Source organism: Talpa europaea (assembly GCF_964194135.1).
Source record: "Talpa europaea genome assembly, chromosome: 10".
NCBI lineage: Eukaryota > Metazoa > Chordata > Mammalia > Eulipotyphla > Talpidae > Talpa > Talpa europaea.
Genome location: NC_140077.1, coordinates 63,399,512 through 63,417,586, shown reverse-complemented (window position 1 = coordinate 63,417,586; position 18,075 = coordinate 63,399,512). Strand labels below are relative to the sequence as shown.

At 51.2% G+C, this 18,075-nt stretch overlaps 1 protein-coding gene across 1 annotated transcript; it reads left to right on the top strand.

Annotated features, from left to right (window-relative positions):
- Positions 1-504: 504 nt before the first annotated feature.
- On the top strand, positions 505-5,951 carry SUSD2 (sushi domain containing 2). Its single transcript, XM_084245134.1, has 13 exons — positions 505-844; positions 1,002-1,153; positions 1,631-1,798; positions 2,158-2,332; positions 2,443-2,644; positions 2,854-2,939; positions 3,024-3,292; positions 3,377-3,520; positions 3,677-3,829; positions 4,572-4,820; positions 4,954-5,226; positions 5,496-5,672; positions 5,773-5,951. The coding sequence occupies exons 1-13, from the start codon at positions 549-551 to the stop codon at positions 5,877-5,879; spliced, it is 2,451 nt and encodes an 816-aa protein (XP_084101260.1). The 5' UTR covers positions 505-548; the 3' UTR covers positions 5,880-5,951.
- The last annotated feature ends 12,124 nt before the right edge of the window (positions 5,952-18,075 follow it).

Sequence of the window (18,075 nt, the reverse complement as noted above, 5' to 3'; positions counted from 1 at the left end):
AGATCCCATGAGAACATAGCCCCACCATAGGCCCCCACGGTGGGAAAGGCTGGGTCCTAGTATACACAGCCCCCTCCAAACCACTCTCCCCCATCCTGGCCCCACTGGGCCTTCTGCTAGAAATGTTCTTCCACTTCCCTAAGGGGACGGGATGGACATTTTCTTCCCCTCCCCCTCAGGGTAGGACTACCATCCACGTCACAGTTGCCCACCAGAGGGAGACAGGCCAGCTCAGCCCAGGCACCATCCCCTGTCAGGCTGCAGGCCCACTCAAGGGAATGGAGACAGGTTCCTGGCCCATGTGGCCATCTGCGAACAACCACACAACTTGGTGGCTGAGGGTCAGTCATAGCCTGGGGGCTCCCGAGGCTGCAAAGTGATTTATCTGGGGGCATTTCCTCCTCAGCTCAGGTCATTTCGACCAGTCATTGAGGCCAAGTGCTAAATCATCTATGTAAAGACTCCCCACCCCATGGGCCTCTGGGTTTCCTATGCCCAAGGACGGGTCACATGTGGCCAGTGTGGTCTCCAGGGACCGCTTCTCTCTAATGGTCTCGTGGAAAGTAAACTTGGGGTCCTGCACGTGGGGCACCCAATCTGGCACTCTCAGGGGCCGGCGCTCAGGGGCCTCTCTTCCAGGTTCGGGGAGCTGCTCCCAACGCTGTGGGGAGCAGAGTGGGCTATGTTCCTGCCATCCAACCTGCGAGGGCCTGCAGACCTGCTGCTCCGACTTCCTGTTCTTCTGTCTAAAGGTCATGCCCTACTCAGGCTCCCTGATGGGAGGCAAGGACTTCGTAGTGCAGCACCTCCACTGGAGCAGCACCACCACAGGCGTGATCTGCAGGTGGGAGGCCTGAGGGACTGCGTGGCCAGGGCTCTGCTAACGCTGAGGCCCAGACTACTGGCTGGCTGCACGGGTCCCCTGGGAGGTCAGGAGCCCAGGTGCCCGAGTGTTTTCGGCCCACCCTGGCCTAGACTCTGCTGACACGGCCCCCCTGCAGGTTTAATGAGAGCATCGAGACCCTTGGTCACGTAGACACCCAGGGACGTGTGCACTGTGTGTCACCCTTGCTCTACGAGACTGGCCGCATCCCCTTCACAGTCTCCATGGACAATGGCATCTCCTTCCCACGCTCAGGCACCTGGCTGGCTGGTGAGCTATACCTCTCGGGTTCAAGCCATGGGCACCGCCCCACACTCCCCAGGTCCTGGGCCCCCACAGGGACTTTCCCCAGTGCCCATGTAGTCACACCTGGTCCTCCTACACTGTGCCCTGCCTCTCTGGCTGAACCAGTCCTCGGGAGGGACCACGCAGAGGCACAGTTCCACGACTCCTTTCCTCATCCCCTGGCATCCAGACAGGAGCCCCAGCCCAGAGGGAGTGGGCAGTATACTCCCCCAGCAGGATGGGCCAGCCAGGCCAGGGGGTGGGAGGATCCAAGCAGAGACCAAAAGCCTGGGCAATAGAGGGTGGGGGCTCTGCCCTTTCCTGCCCCTTTCCTGCAGGTCTCAATGGGCCATGGCTCCCTTGCCAGGCTCTGTCCTTGGGAGGCCCCCATAACTCTCAGATTCCCTGGACTTCCTCACTGGGCCCCAGACCCTCATCCACTCCTCACCTTTGCCTACCCAGTGCACCCCAGCAAAGTGTCCCAGACAGAGAAGAGCCAGCTGGTGAATGAGACTCACTGGCAGTACTACGGCACCGCGGGTAACATGGGGAGACTCACCCTGAACTGGAGCACCCAGGCCCTGCCCACGCAGGACGTGACCATCGAACTGTGGGGCTATGAGGAGAAAGGTGAGGTCGACTGGGGCCTAGACAGACCGAGGAACTCCACCACATGTGTTGGGGCTTGGGGGGCTGTCAGGAGCATTGAGCTTGCAGAGATGCGAGAATGGGAGTTCCAGGTGGGAGGAAATCCCAGGTGAGGATTTGCAAGCATGGGAGGCGCAGGCTAAGGGGCACGTGGGGTGGACGGGTGCCCCCTCGAGTGGGTCCTTGCAGGAGCAGCTGGAGCAGCAGGGCAGGAGCATCTCTGGCGACCATCTGTCCATCCATCCAGCTGCTCTAAGCACAGAAGATTGTTGCCCAGCCCATCCCTACCCCAGGGGTCCTCAGAAGTGCCCCAGGGCTGACCATAGCCTTCTCTCCCTCAGGGAAGCCATACTCAGATGAGTGGACAGCACACTGGTCGTACCTGTACACCCTGGCCTTGAAAATCCCCAACTCTGGCACCTTTACCTTCCTTCCAATACCTGCGCCTCAAATCTACCAGAAATGGAAAGTGGGTGCGCTTCGTATCATCAGCAGCAGACACTACGCAGGAGAGAAGTAAGGGCTTCAGAGGCTGCGAGGCTCGTCCCAGTGGGGCAGCCACACTTGGCGGGGAGCCAGGGGCTGGGGTGTGGGTCCATCTCAGTGTGCTCTCGTGCCCCCTGCAGGGATGTGCGCTCACTCTGGAGCAACGAGCACGCACTGGCCTGGCACCTGAGCGAAGACTTCCGGAAGGACTCTGTGGCCTGGGCCAGGGCTCAGTGCCTGGCCTGGGAGGAGCTGGAGGACCAGTTGCCCAACTTCCTGAAAGAGCTGCCTGACTGTCCCTGCACGCTGACCCAGGCTCGGGCCGACTCTGGCCGCTTTCATGTGAGCCTCCACCCCAGTCTGCCCAGGATGGGGCGAAGGCATAGGGCGAGGGGCTGATTTCCCCATCACACGCACAGCCAAGCCCACCCAGGACAGCCATGGGGGGCAGAGAGAGAAGTGGTGGGGCTGAGGGGTGAGGGTGCCTGGGGGGTCTCCCGGGGAGGTGATGCAGGACCCTGGGAGGGTGACAGCAGTGGGCTACTCTGCAGACGGATTATGGCTGCGACATCGAACAAGGCAGCGTGTGCACCTACCACCCTGGGGCCGTCCACTGTGTGCGCTCCGTGCAAGCCAGGTGAGCCCCCAGATAGTGGTGGAGCGCAGGGTGGGGGCTTGTGGCAGGCTTGCTATGGCAGCCCTGACCTGTCTGCACCCCCAGTCGCAAGTATGGCTCGGGACAGCAGTGCTGCTACACGAAAGATGGCACACAACTCCTGACAGCCGACTCGACCGGCGGCAGCACCCCAGACCGAGGCCACGACTGGGGAGCACCCCCATTCCGCGTACCGCCCAGGGTGCCCGGCCTCTCCCACTGGCTCTACGATGTCATCAGCTTCTACTACTGCTGCCTCTGGGCACCCGAGTGCCACCGCTACATGCAGCGGCGGCCCTCCAGCGACTGCCGCACCTACCGGCCCCCTCGTGTGGGTGAGTGCCGCAGGGGGAGCGGGGGCCAGGCCAGGCCAGGCCAGGCCAGGCGGGACGGCTCACCTGACCCTCTGCTCTCCTCAGCTTCCGTGTTTGGGGATCCACATATCATTACCTTCGATGGGGCCAACTTCACGTTCAATGGGCAGGGAGAGTATGTGCTGCTGGAGGCGGAGCTGACCAACCTGCGGGTGCAGGGACGGGCCCAGAATAGGACGGCGCCCCAGGGTAAGGCCGGGGCCTGGGGGCTCAGGGTGACTTGGGATCATCCCAGGTGGGAAGTGGGAATTGAGTGCCAGGCAGCCCGGAGGGCTAGGGAGCTAGAGCTGCCTCAGAAACTAAAGAATGGATTACTCCAGTCCTGTTCTGTACCCACCACCCCAGGTTCAATGATCAGAGGCACAGGGCTGACGGCCGTGGCGGTCCAGGAGGGGGACTCCGACGTGGTGGAGGTCCGGCTGGCTGCCAGTGTACTGCAGGTGCTGCTGAACCAGCAGGTGCTCAGCTTCACCGAGCAGAGCTGGATGGACCTGCGGGGTGAGTGGGGTGGCTGCACCAGGTGGGAGGGCCGTCCTCAATCCTACTCCCACCTCTCACCAGCCCTGTGACAGGATGTGCAGGGTCCAGATGGGGGCTTCCCGGGGCTCACTGTGGGGTAACAATAAGCCTCTGCTATGTTCCCCACCGCGGAGGTCCAGCACTATACACGTGTCTCCAGCCTCTGGCGGGAGTGGTTCCAGGTGTCAGGTAGTAGGGTGGAGCCTGGGGAGCCCAGTCTGATCTCACACCTTTGTAGAATTCTTCACTGGGGCACCTGGTCAGAGTACAGAAAGGATGGAAGAGTCTGGAACTAGAATGCTAGTGCTGCCGGGCAGCCCTGAAGGCTAGGGAGCTGGCGCTGTCTCCAGAACTAAAGAATGAATTATCCAGTGGGGGTGGGTGGGGGCCTGGTATGGGCCTATTGCTGCTGAGGGTGCCGGGACCCCTGGAAGGACAGAAGCAGGCATGGCTGTGCCTCCCACTGGGGGTTGAGGCCTGATAGGTGACTCCCATGAGTGCCTCCGGTATGTGGGGTGGCCCTCCGGCATCTGGGGCATCCAGCTGAGGGTCCCAGCATTGGTGTGGGCTCCAGGAGTAGAGTAGCAGACAGCAGTGTTGTCCTGGGGACACTCCCTTCCTCCAAAGTCCAGGGGCGCTGGCCCACCTGTCCAGAGACTGTGGGGTCTGAGACTGGTGCCCACCGGGGACACACCTGACCACCTCCTCCACCTGCACCAAGGCATGTTCCTGTCAGTGGCTTCTGGAGACAAAGTATCGGTCATGCTGTCATCGGGGGCTGGTCTGGAGGTCAACATCCGGGGTCAGTTCCTGAGTGTGTCTGTCCTGCTGCCTGAGAATTTCCTTAACAACACACGAGGCCTGCTGGGAACGCTCAATGGTGACCCCAAAGATGACTTCACCCTGCCCAATGGGGAGGTCTTGTCTCCCAACGCCAGTTCCCAAGAGCTATTCGAGTTTGGGGCTCGCTGTGAGTGACAATGAGGCGCGTGCTCGGGGGCTGGGAGCACGGTGGGGGCAGGGTCACGGTGGAGTGGGGGCGGGAGACCCTAGGCTCCTGGCCTGCCGTGACCCTAGGTCAGGCCTGCCGTGTGCCTCCCCAGGGGCTGTGAAGAACAGCTCATCTCTGCTCACCTACGACTCCGTGGACCTGGTCCACGCGTTCCTCCATGGACCCAAGCACGATCCCACCTTCAAGCCCCTCTTCCCGGAGGACATATCCCTCAACCCAGACCAGGGAACTGAGGTGGCCAAATTGTGTGGGGGCGACTACTTCTGCAGCTTTGATGTGGTGGCCACCAGGAGCCTGGACATGGGCAACGCCACACGGATGGCCCATCAGTCGCACCAGTGGCTTGTGCAGAGCCTGCAGCCAGGTGAGGGTGGCAGGGAGGAAGGGGGGGACCTTGTGCTGCTGGAGGCGGAGCTGACCAAACTGCGGGTACAGGGACGGGCCCAGAATAGGACGGCACCCCAGGATAAGGCCGGGGCCTGGGGGCTCAGGGTGACTTGGGGGTCATCCCAGGTGGGAAGGAGGAAAGTGGGTGAAGGGGGGAACCTTGCATGGGCAAGGGCTCTTGGGCCTGGGCAGTGAGGTGGCAGCCAGAGACTCAGGCCTGTGGTCTGCTCCCTGCCTCTGCTCCAGTGGTTTCCTGTGGCTGGCTGGCCCCACCCCACAATGGGCACAAGGAGGGCATCAGGTATCTAGTAGGCTCCACCATCCACTTCAACTGTGACAGTGGCTACAGCCTTGTTGGGGCGAATGCCAGCACCTGCCAGAGTGATGGCACCTGGTCCAGGCCCACCCCGACTTGCGAACCAGGTGAGGACACCCTGCCTACCTGACACCCACTCACACACCCTTGGCATGCCTGCCCTCCACACTGCTGAATGTTCCCATCCTCTATGCCCTCTCTCCCAAGGCCGGAGCTACACGGTGCTGCTGAGTATCATCTTTGGAGGACTGGCCATGGTGGGAGTGGCCGTGCTCCTCTTCATGCTGCTGAGACACAGGAAGGGCCTCAGGTGAGACCCTACCGCCCCACACCAATGGTCTGGGGCCCATGCACCACCCATCGCACCTGCTCAAGACCTTGTCTCTGTTGCAGGGGCCGCTGGAGCTCACAGCCCTGAGGACCTGGGGGCAGGAGGCCAACAACCAGCCTCCCAGGAAAAAGACCTACACTCCTCAGAATGTGCACCCCATACTTGGATCCCCGGATCCCTAGCACCACATCTGTGGGATCTGGATGCCTGCTATCTGAGCCTTTAATGCCTAGGGACCCATGGCCAGTGCCCAGCTCTGCCATGTCACCTGGACCCCAAGCTCTGAGTGTGCAGTTCCTGAGGCCAACACTCAGCGCTCTGCTCCCCAAATATTCAAGGCTCCAATTCCCATACCCAACACTCCATACCCTTGAATTTCAGAGCCTGATCCTCCCTGTACTCAAATGCCAATACCTCAGATCCCTGGGCCCTGATCCCTGATATGCTGAGACCTGGTTGCCAATAAGGGAGCCTAGGACTGATTCCTGGTCAGGCCTGAGACTGCAAGGCCCCAACAGGTATGGAGAGACCCTGGGACCTGCAAGTGAGGTCTCCGTTTGAGTTCTAGGTTTGTACTTCTAGGCCTTCTGGAAAGTAATTTGAAACCCCTCCCTGCCAATACAAAGAGAAAACAAGCTTGTGGTGTCACTGTTCCGATGTCCTGGTGTTCATGCTGGATCTCAATTCTGGAGAGTTCCACGGTTGCCCTGTTGGATCCAAAGTCACCTGGTTCTGATTCATTCACCCATTGCCAAATCATTTGAAACAGACCCCTCCCCAGACTGTCCATCTGTAAAGTGGGGTGGGGTAACTGATCACCTGGGAGGTGGTGAGAAGGAGGGTTCAACCATGGGGGGTCATACTGGGTGTCCAGGAGACGAGACACCTGCCCTCCCCTTACACACCTTCACACAGGTGCCTGCCCCTTCACCCTGAAGCTAGCTGGCCAGGCCTGACCCTGGACACCCACCCTGCCCTGGCACTGCCCCAAAACCAGTCACTTTTAGTGCCATGGCCAAGTCCTCTGACAGGGGCTCTAATTCCAGGTCCCTGGGCCCTTTAACCAGGGGAGTCTGGAAACTAGGTACTCAGGCCCCATGCCAATACTGCCCACCTGAGGCCACGCCCTTCTTTCAAGGCCAGGCGGCTGGCATGGGGGGAGGAATATGTGGAATCATAATGGCTAGGAGCTGGTTTTTGTGGTGAGAATGATGAATGGGGGCCTTGGGGGGTCAGAGATGCTTTGTACATCTCAGACTGAAAATCAAAGACAAAGGGGAAGGCACGCTTGGAGGTTGGCACCCTTTGAATCAGATGGGTGCTCAGGCTCAGAGCAGAGGGATCCAGGCTGAGTTGGTAATAGAGATGGGGGGCGCAGGGGTTGGAGAGCTGTGAATGGGCCCAACTGTGAGTGGAGGCCCAACTGTGGCCTGCAGTGCTGTAAGTGACCACACAGGGGCAGCAGAGGGTAGGAACAAAACAGGTGTCTGCTGCCTGGGACCCAGACCTTTGAGAGGTCAGCCCCGTCCTGCAGCAGGAACTCTAGTGGAGTGGGGTCAAAGTTCTTGCACAGCCCACCTCTGAATCTCCCCCTAGCTGAGAAGGCTATTGGCCTTCCCCAGCCTCAGGAGCTCAAGAATCTAAGAAGTTACGCAACTCACCCCAGGACGTCCAGCTGGGTCAGAACTCAGGCCTACTCACCCCCTTGTCCTTAGCAGAGAGCTAAGGATCAAGGTGACGATGGGGTGTCCAGTCTGAAGGCTTCCTGGAGGAGGCAAGTATGCACAAGAGTCACTTCCAAAGAACAAAGCTGTGAGGGATTGGGGATCTCCGTAGGGGATTGTTTCCCCGAATCCTCTAGAGGAGGGGGTGTTTCCTACCACTCCAACACAGCCTCCTGTCATCCTGTGATCTCTCTGGGCTCCCAGTTTCAGTCAGGGTAGGCTGAGGGCCAGCCCCTTGACCACAGGGCAGGTACTTTCCTCTCTGCAGATGAAGTAAGGCAGGGTTGGCTCCCACCCTGAGTCCCTGTGTGTCTCTTTACTGAGCCAGGAAAGTCAGGCACTCACCGGGTGAGAAGTCTGTGTGCTAGCAAGGCAGCCCAAGCATGTGGGAGCACGTACAGGGGCCCGGGAAAGCAGGAGCAGCCTCGCAACTGTGACAGAGCCTCAAAGCCTCAGAGAATTCTAAGATGTGTTTGGTCAGAGGCCATTCCAGGTAAAGGATCAGTCATAGCAAAGATTCAGAGGAAGCATAAAGCTTGGTCTCAACAGCAGTGGAGGGGAGGGATGGGGCCACAGCTGAGGCACCGCCCTACCATGTTAGGCTGCATCCCTCTGTCTCCCTCACTTTCCAGCCTTCTGCAGGAACTGGGCCTAGAACTGCCTCCTCCCCTCCCAGGCAGGAAAAAGAGTGCATTGTCTGTGGTCCTGGCCCAAGGCAAAAAGGCACTGCCAGGGGTAGGTCCCGCTGGGAAGCCCCAGCACCTGACAGGGGCCCCTAGGGCATCAGAGGTGTTGCTGGGCCTGTGTGTGCAGAAAGTCCCAGAGCCCAGCATAGATTCCCTAGAGACACCAAAGGCAAAGGCCCCTACCTCAGGGAGGTGTTCTCCCCAAATTGTGGCCCCAAGGAATCATGGCATGGACCAATGACCTCTGTCTTACTCCTTGAGCCCCAGTCATGGGTTTTGGGCCAGCATGCAGGGACTTGGAAACAGAGGTGATGGGAGAACTGAAAAATAAACAGACCAAAGTAGTCATGGGATCCCATCAGTATCCTGGACTGAGGGGCAGAGGGGGATGGGCCACCTAGCACCACAAAAGTGATACCGGAATTGTCAGGCCTAGTCTCCCAGCCAGGAACGGATCCCAGGCTGCAGGGCAGCGCTGAGCCCCGGCCATTAGTCCCCCACGGGTTGGTGTCTCACGAAGCCGCAGCAGGAACTTCGCAGACGCTCAGGCAAGCAAGCGAGAAGAGGCAGGCTTGTTTAGAGAAAGAAAACGTTTATTGAGGAGAAAAAGAGCAGAAATAAAGTGGGACTCCCAGGCCAGGGAACCAGGCCTGGGAGGGGCAAGGAAGCCAAAGTGGAGTCGTGTCTCGGGGAATATAAACTTTCTTTCCCTGATTATGCTAAAGCTCCACCAGTCTCTTTGTGAGTGGTCAGTTCTCGGCTGTCTCACTTAATTTGCTACTGAGTGGGGGATCTTCACATTCCTTATCTAACAGCTTTGTCTTTCCCCATTTGTTACATCTTTATCTTTATGACCTAGTCTTCCGGGAGAGCATCTCCACACTTTATCACCTGAAGAAAACCAGGACCATCCTGGATATTGTCCGTGGTCCTGGAATGTTTGTTTTTCCCATTTTGTTAACAATGGTCCTGGGATGTTTGTTTTTCCCAGTGGAATTGGTTACATTCCCTTGGTTGTCCTTATCTCTGAAGCCTCCCTAAATTCTTCAGAGGTCCCCTCCTGCACTGTCCCTAAAACTGCCTAATAACCCTAGCTTGCCCTGTGTCTCAAAAGGGTTGCTGAACAGCTGAAACTATGCAGGCCCAAGGTGGAGAAAACTCTGCTGCTCTCCAGCCTCCCACTAATGCTTCCCAAGGGCAGGGCGCGGTGCGGAGTGTCTGATGTAGGGGCAAGGGGCCAGTAGGCACAGTGGGGAGTGGGGTCCATCCCTTGGCCTGGGTGGTAGTATGCCTGCCCTGGGCCGCCCCTGTGCCTGGGCTGCTCACCAGGGACACTGCCCCAGGAGGAGGGGGAGCCAGTGCAGCGCATAGTGGGAGTGGAGGTCAGGGGGCTTCCTGGAGGAGCCCCGCAGAACCTCAAAAGATAAAACCATAAGGGAAATATAGGGAAACCTAACAAAGGATCAGGAAAACAATAAAACTAGCAGGCAAACCATAGATCTGAGGCCTACAGCAGGGAAGGGGGAAGGAGAAGGGTCAAGAGAGGGGAGAGAGGAGCATAAGGAACTATGGTTCATGTGTGCTGTGGTGGTAGGAGAGCTATAGGGACTATACCTGAGGGGGGAAATCAAATAATGTACAAAAGTGAACAACGATGTAAGAAAATAAAAGAATAAATTAAAAACAATTAGTGAAGTGGGTTGAGTAGGTACGTGTGTGCTGTCCACACTGCCCAGATGCCTGTACGGCCCGTTCACAGGACTGTGTTCCCAGCCTCCCTTGCAGATGGGGTGTTCACATGACTGAGATCCAGTTAGCGAGTTGTGAGTGAGAGGCAGCTCCGGCCTGGCTGCAGTACCGTCCACAGGCACCCTCCAAGCTTTCCCTAGGTTTTCTCCAAGTCAAAGATGACACTAGCAGCCCTGGGTCCCCACATGTGGGAGAGAGAACGACAATCTGTTCAACAAGTTCTGCTGGTTAAATTCTCTGTGATTTTGGGATTCCATTTCGGGATCTACTTATTGCAGCAGTCAGTTCTTCTGTACACGAGGCAGAGGTGGAGAATGACCTCACATTGTTCATCAGTGTTGGAAATAAATGCTATGTGCAAGGCTTGGAAAAGTTCAGATAAGGGCCTCCCTGGTGGCACAGGGGTTAAAGACAGAGCTTATCAAGCTATCACCAGCCACTACAGCACGACAGGCCAGCCAGTGTGCAACCCACTTGGCGCAGCAGACCTCTCCTGTCTCGCCCACTGCTCCCCTCAGCAGAGTATTTCAGTAGATTCACCATTCTGTTCCCCACTCTGTCTCTGTCGAATCCTCTCATACCCCTTTTCTGGCAACTCTGGCCTGTACCCCAGTTCTTGTAAGCATAAATAAATAAATCTTTAAAAAAATTTAAAATCTTTAGGCATCTCCTTGGTGGTGCAAGGGGTTGGGACATAGCACTATGAAGCTATCTGCAGCCACTGCAGCACGAGTTTGACCCCTGGCCAGGGAGCTACCCACATGGCCCAGCAGACCTCTCCTGGCTCGCCCACTGCTCCCCTCAGCAGTGTATTTCAGTCAGTCTGCCTGTTCTGCTCCCCATTCTGTCTGCTGAATCCTCTCACCGCCCCCTCATCTCTGGCCTGTACCCCAGCTCTTGTATGCATTAATAAATAAAAGCTTTAAATAAAAAAAGCTTTAAAAAAGTCAGATATAACAATGCTCATGGCAGCATTATTCACAATGGCCAAAAGGTGTTGATCATTATCTTGTACACCTGAAACATAATGTTATATGTCATTTACACCTCAATTGTAAAAAGTAGTCAAAAGGCGGAAGCAACGCAAGTGTCTGTCAGATGAATAAATAAACAGGAGTAGTTAAAAAAAATACACTGGGATATTATTTGGCCTTGAAAACGAAGGAAATTCTGACACATTATAACATGGATGAATGTTGACATTGTACTAAGAGACAGAGCCAGGCATGAAAGGACAGATGCTGTATGATTCCACTGATGTGAGGTGCATGGAGTGATCAGGTTCATAGAGACAGGAAGTGAGGAGGTTGTGAGGTGTGGGGTGGGGGATTTATTATTTAATGCGTGCAGAGCTTCTGTTTGGGAAGATGCAAAGTTCTGGAGATGGAGGGTGGTGATGGTTCTACAATAATGTGAATGAGTGTATTAAATGCCACTGAGCCTACACTTAAGATGGTTAAGATGGTAAATTTTATGTTATGTGGATTTTACTACAGTTAAAAGTTCAAGCAGAGCAAATTCCTTATCTCGTTCCCAGTTGATGGTTACTAAGCTGCGCTCAAGTCTTTTACATCTTCAGACACTTTGTAAATAAGTTCAGGTTTATGTGAAGGAGAAATTCACACAAGCGGACAGGCTGGCTAAGTAGCACATGTGTTTTCCTCCTAGAATTTTACCAATGACACCACCAGCCTAGGAGAGAGCCTGGGCCTGGCACCCTTATCAGTCAGCAGAGAGAGGCTTCAAATGCTTTGCTCTTTGCCAGCTAGATGAAAAATGTGGGCTTACCTGGGCTGAGTGACATTTCCCAGAATGCCCTTCCATATGAGTTTCAGCTTAAGAAGGGCCACAGAGGTTCCCATGCAAGATTTGGGGGTTGAAACTGAATATGCAGTCTTTTTTTTTTTTTTTGAGCTCACACCCATTGTGGTGTGTCTGCTGACTCAGCTTAGTGACACTGGTATCAGCCAGGCCTGCAGCTGCTCCACTTCCTCTACCCACCTACAGTTTTGAGACTTCTGGACTGGGTATTTCCAACTTCTGAAGAAAATTTTGGTACCCTTAGCAACAAGAATAGACATGTATTCAGTCCATTTGCCTGGGCTCCAGCCCACACTTGGAGTTCCAGTCAGCTCCAGATCCTTCTCCTCTACTACACAACCATCTTGCCTGCCCCATGGTCTACTCAATGGATCTCAAGACCCAGCATCATATTGAAGACAATAACCTAAGGGAGACTCATTGACCAGCTTTCACAGTTGAGGGGCCTGCTTTTCTGAAGTATGACTGGTATAAATATGATAGCTTTAACTTTTCTTTCAAGTATAAGTTGTATGTTGGAATGTAAGTTGGTGCAGTCACTATGGAAAACAGTATGGAGTTTCTTCAAAAAATTAAAAATAGAATTACCATATCATCCAATAATCCTACTTCTGGACATAGATCCAAAGAAAATGAAAACAGGATCTCAAAGAGATATTTGCACTCCTAGGTCCATAGCAACAATTATTCAAAATAGCCAAGATGTGGAAACAACCTAAGTGTCCACCAATGGGTAACTAGATAAAGAAATGAGATATCTATGTGTGTAACTCATAGGTTAGGGTGTGCCACAAGATTGGAGGGTGGATATGTATATATATACATACATATACATATATCATATTATACACACATACACACACAGCAGGTCCTTGAATAAATCTTACAGATGTGCATAGATATGAGGCTCACTGGTGTGTCTCATTGAGTGCAGGGGACTGTGTGACTGCGCCCTGTGATGAAAGGCCTCTGACCAGGGTTGGTGCCTGCCTTGCACCTGAGCTGCCCAGAGAATCTCTGGCCACCCTCAGACCTGAATTGGAATAAGCAGGGTGGAAAATGAATGAATGAATGAATGAGCATTACTATTAAATATTACAACATTAATATATTAATATTTTGCTTGTGTGAATTGATATATTATTATGTAATAATGACATATAATATGGGTCTGTCTGTATTTAGAAGTTTCATGGTGGTTTTGTAACCAGAAATATGCTGTAGGAACAGCTCTTATTTATATCAATTAGCCCTTGGTAAAACTGGTTTCATTATATGTCCTGCCACTTGAAGTTGCAGTTTCCAGGATGCTAAGTGAGGAATTCCTGTATAATGGAGTATTATTCGGCAATTAGAAGGGAGGCATCCTCCTATTTGTGGCCACATGGATGGACCTGGAGGGCATTATGCTAAATGAAATAAGTCAGACAGAGAAAGTACTAGATGATCCCACTTATATGTGGAATCTACAAGAATCAGACTCATAGAAACAGAGAGGTCGCCAGAGACTGGGCAGGGAAGCAAACACATTGGTTAAAGAATAAAAGCTTCCAGCAATAAATAAAATAATAGGAATTTTATTTATTTATTATTTTTAAAAGATTTATTTTATTTGCATACAAGAACTGGAGTACAGGCCAGAGGTGTGGGGGGTGAGAAGATTCACCAGAGACAGAGTGGGGAACAGAACAGGCAGACTGACTGAAATACACTGCTGAGGGGAGCAGTGGGCGAGACGGGAGAGGTCTGCTGCACCATGTGGGTTGCTCCCTGGCCACTGGGGATCCAACTCCTGCTACAGAGGCTGTGGATTGCTTCATAGTGCAGTGCTTAACCCCTTGCACCACAGGGAGGCCCCAGGAATTTTAAAAATGAAAGTAAAACATAAGTTGTAGGCAAGAAAGTGAACTTCTTAGAGTATAGCTCAATTAAATAATCCAAAGGGAATATGCTCAGCGAACCACCACCCTGGTCAAGAAATTCAAAAACACCAATCCTACCATTTTCTTTATCAGGCACTACTCAGACCAAGATTGAAGATTAAAGCCTAGATATCCCTCCTACCTCCACCTCACACCAAGGTAAACTAAGAGGACAAACGAACATAAATCACCAGTGCCCCCCCCACGCCCACACACACACATAGCTATAAATAAGGCAATATATATGCTTAGGGAACAAGGAACATCTCAATATATGATGGAAAAGCAAAATGAGAGAGACGTAAGTCCCAGGATAAATATAAAGGAGACAGAAATAGAGAAATTATCTGGCAATGTTTTCAAAACAATAATATTACAAATATTAAATGGGATACTGGAAGGCCAGTCAAAGACAGGCAAAGGAGATCCAGGAACAAAGAGAGTGGTCCACTAAATAAGTTGAATATATAAAAAGATCACAAAAAGAGATTCTGAATGAAATGCAGACAAACCTAGTGCTTTAAACAGAATCAGAATGGCAGAAGAAAGATTTTCAGCTGTAGAAGACTCAAATGAAAAAATTACACATTTAGAAGAGAAACACTGAAGACAAAGGTAAAATGAGGAAACTCTATGAGAAATACCAGACTCAATTAGAAGAAGAAACCTAAGAATGACTAGGCTCCAAGAAGGGGAATGAAAAGAAATAAGTAGAAACTCTATTCAAAAAATTAATGAATGAAAACTACCCAAAGCAAGGAAAGAATTAAATATGGGATCTCCCTGGTGGCACAGCGGGTTGAGCACTTGGCTGTGAAGCTGTCCGCAAACTCTGCAGTGCTGGTTTGATTCCCAGCCAACCAGGGAGACACCCACACGGTGTGGCAGATCTCTCCTGTCTCACCCACTGCTCCCCTCAGCAGTATATTCGGTCCATCTGCCTGTTCTGCTCCCTGCTCTGTCTCTGGTGAATCCTCTCACCCTCCTGTGCCTCTAGCCAGTATCCCAGCTATTGTATAAATAAAATTTTTTTTTTTAAATAGAGGCATGTTTTATTTATTTATTTGTTTGTTTTGTTTATGCATGCACTGGGTACAGTCAGAAGCACGGGAGGGTGAGAGAATTCACCAGAGCCAGAGCAGGGAGCAGAGCAGGCAGAAGGACCGAAGTACACTGCTGAGGGGAGCAGCGGGCGGCAGGAGAGGTCTGCGCGCCATGTGGGACCCTCCTCAGGTGGCCGGGGAGCAGCCGGGGATCGAACCAGCGCCGCAGAGGCCGCCGGCAGCTTCGCAACCCAGCGCTCAACCGCTGCGCCACCGGGGAGGCCCTAAATAAAATTTTTTTTTAAAAATCTAAAAAAAAAATTTTTAGAAAAACTTTAAAAAAAGAATTAAATACGGAAGTCAGGCAAGCAGAAAGGACACCTCAATTCTTTTTTTTAAGATTTATTTTTATTTATACATCATTTATTTATACATCATTGTAAGGCTATAAAAAAATCAAAGATAAAGAAAAAAATTGCAGGAAGCAAGGGAAAAATAAATTATAAGGGCTCCCAAGTTAGAAGTTCCCCAGATTTCAGTCCAGACATTCTCCAGGCAGGAAAAGAGTGGAAGGAAATATTCACAATCCTAAAAGGCAAGAACTGCCAGCCAAGAAGTCTCTATTCTGCAAAATTGTCAATTAAGTATAAAGATTTAATACAGGTTTTTCTCAGACAAACAGAAGCTCATAGAGTTTACTGCCAACAGACCTGCTCTTTATTATTAAGCAATATTAAAAGGAGATCTTTTACAAGAAAAGAAATTCTGAAACACAAACTCCTTAACAATATAACTACAGGGCCTCCCTGGTGGTGTAGGGGGTTGAGGACCACACTATGAAGCAATCCGAAGCCTCTGCGGTACGAGTTAAATCCCCTCTCCTGTCTCACCCGCTGCTCCCCTCAGTATTGTATTTCACTCAGTCTGCCTGTTCTGTTCCCCACTCTGTCTCTCATGAATCCTGTCACCCCCTGCATCTTTGGCCTGTACCCCAGCTCTTGTATGCATAAATAAATAAATCTTTAAAAAAAAAATAATTCCAGTATCAAGGACAAGAATACTATGAGTCAACGATGTCAAATACTAAGAGGGAGGAAGAAATGCATAGAACCAGTATAGTTAAATGTTGAAGAGCACACATCAGCTCATAAAAGACCTCAAACATAGACATTTAAGTAAACCCCCACGGTAACCACTAAATAAAAATCCAGAATGGACACTTGCACATGAAAAAGAAAAGAAATTAATGGAAATACTAAGGAAAGCCATTCAGAAAGAGTAGAGAGACACAAAGGGGAAAAGAAACAAAAGAAAAATTAAAAAACCAAGGATCACAAACAAAATGACTGAAAATAAAGATTATATCAATGATCATCCTAAATGTGAATGGTCTGAAATTAATAAAATTCACCAGGCGGGCCTCCCTAGTGGTGCAAGAGGTTAAGTCTCAGCACTATAGGCCTCCCTGGTGGCACAAGGGGTTAAGACACAACCTATGAAGCTGTCTGCAGCCACTGCAGTATAAGTTCGATCCCTGGCCAAGGAGCTCCCTACATGGAGCAGCAGACCTCTCCTGTCTTACCCGCTGCTTAAAAGAAAAATCTCAGCACTATGAAGTTATTGATTTGATCCCTGACCATGGATGAAAGGGAAAATACTTCCATGATGAAAGGGAAAATACAGCAAGACACACAACAGTAAAGCTCCCAAGAATCCAAGATAAGGAAAAAATAATTAAGCTGACAAGAGGGAAGAAGCAGACAACATACAAAGGAAAACCAATCAGGCTGACATCAGACTTCTCCGAAGAAACACTATGGGCAAGTTGAGAGTGGACGGACATGGTCAACAGACTCCAAGACAAAAATGCCAACCAAGAATACTCTATCCCACAAAGGATTCCTTCCTCTATGAAGAAAGAATAAGGACCTGCCCAGACAAACAGAAACTCTGGAATTTCATCACAATAAAAACTCCACTCCAAAAAATACTACAAGGAGTCCTAAAGCCAGAGCCAACAGAGGGATGAATAAGAATGAATCAAGACCAAAAAAAAAAAATTATTAAAAAAATAAAACCAGAGAAAAAAACAAACAAAATGGCAAATACAGACGCTAACATATCAATATTAACTCTAAATGTAAAGAGACTAAACTCTTCAATAAAAAGACATAGAGTCACAGGCTGGATTAAGAAACAAAACCCAACCTTTTGCTGTCTCCAGGAAACTCACTTAACTACACAAGATAAAAATAGACTGAAAGTGAAAGCATGGAAAACAATCCTACAAGCAAATAGACCAAAAAAGAGGGCAGAAACAGCTACACTTATATCAGAGTTTGAGATTTCAAACTCAAAAAGGTAAAAAGAGACCCAAATGGTCACTACATTATGATCAAGGGGACAATTCTTCAAGAAGAAATAACACTCATTAACATATACTCACCAAACGAAGGAGCACCAAAATATATCAGACAGCTATTCTCATCTCTGAAAACAGATATCAGAGAAAATACATATGTAGTAGGAGACTTCCACACACCACTATCAACAATGGATAGATCAATGAGACAAAAAATAAGGACACAAAAGCTCTAAATAAGGATCTAGAGCTTATGGGCTTAACAGACATCTGTAGAACACTAAACCCAAAAAAATCTTTGGACATATTTTTCTCAAGTGCACATGGATCATTCTCCAGGATCAGTCACATACTGGGACATAAGACAAACATCAACAGATACACCAAGACTGAAATCATACCAACCATCTTCTCTGACCATGAAGACATCAAACTAGAAATAAACTATAAAAAGAAGGCAAGGAACTCTCCTACCTCATGGACATTGAAACCCACACTACTGGAAGACCACTGGACTAATGAGGAGATCAAAGAAGAAATTAAAAAATACTTTGAGTTGAATGACAAGGAGGACACCAATTTCCTAAACGTATGGGACGCAGCAAAAGCAGTAATAAGAGGAAAATATATAGCAATAGAGACTCACATCAAGAAACAAGAAAGGGGCCTCCCCTGGTGGCACAGCGGTTGAGCGCTGGGCTACAAAGCAGCCCACAGTCTCTGCAGCACCGGTTTGATCCCCAGCCACTGGCGAGGGTCCCACATGGCACAACAGGCCTCTCCTGCCATGCCCGCTGCTCCCCTCAGCAGTGTATTTTGTCGGTCTGCCTATTCTGTTCCCCACTCTGGCTCTGGTGAATTCTCTCACCACC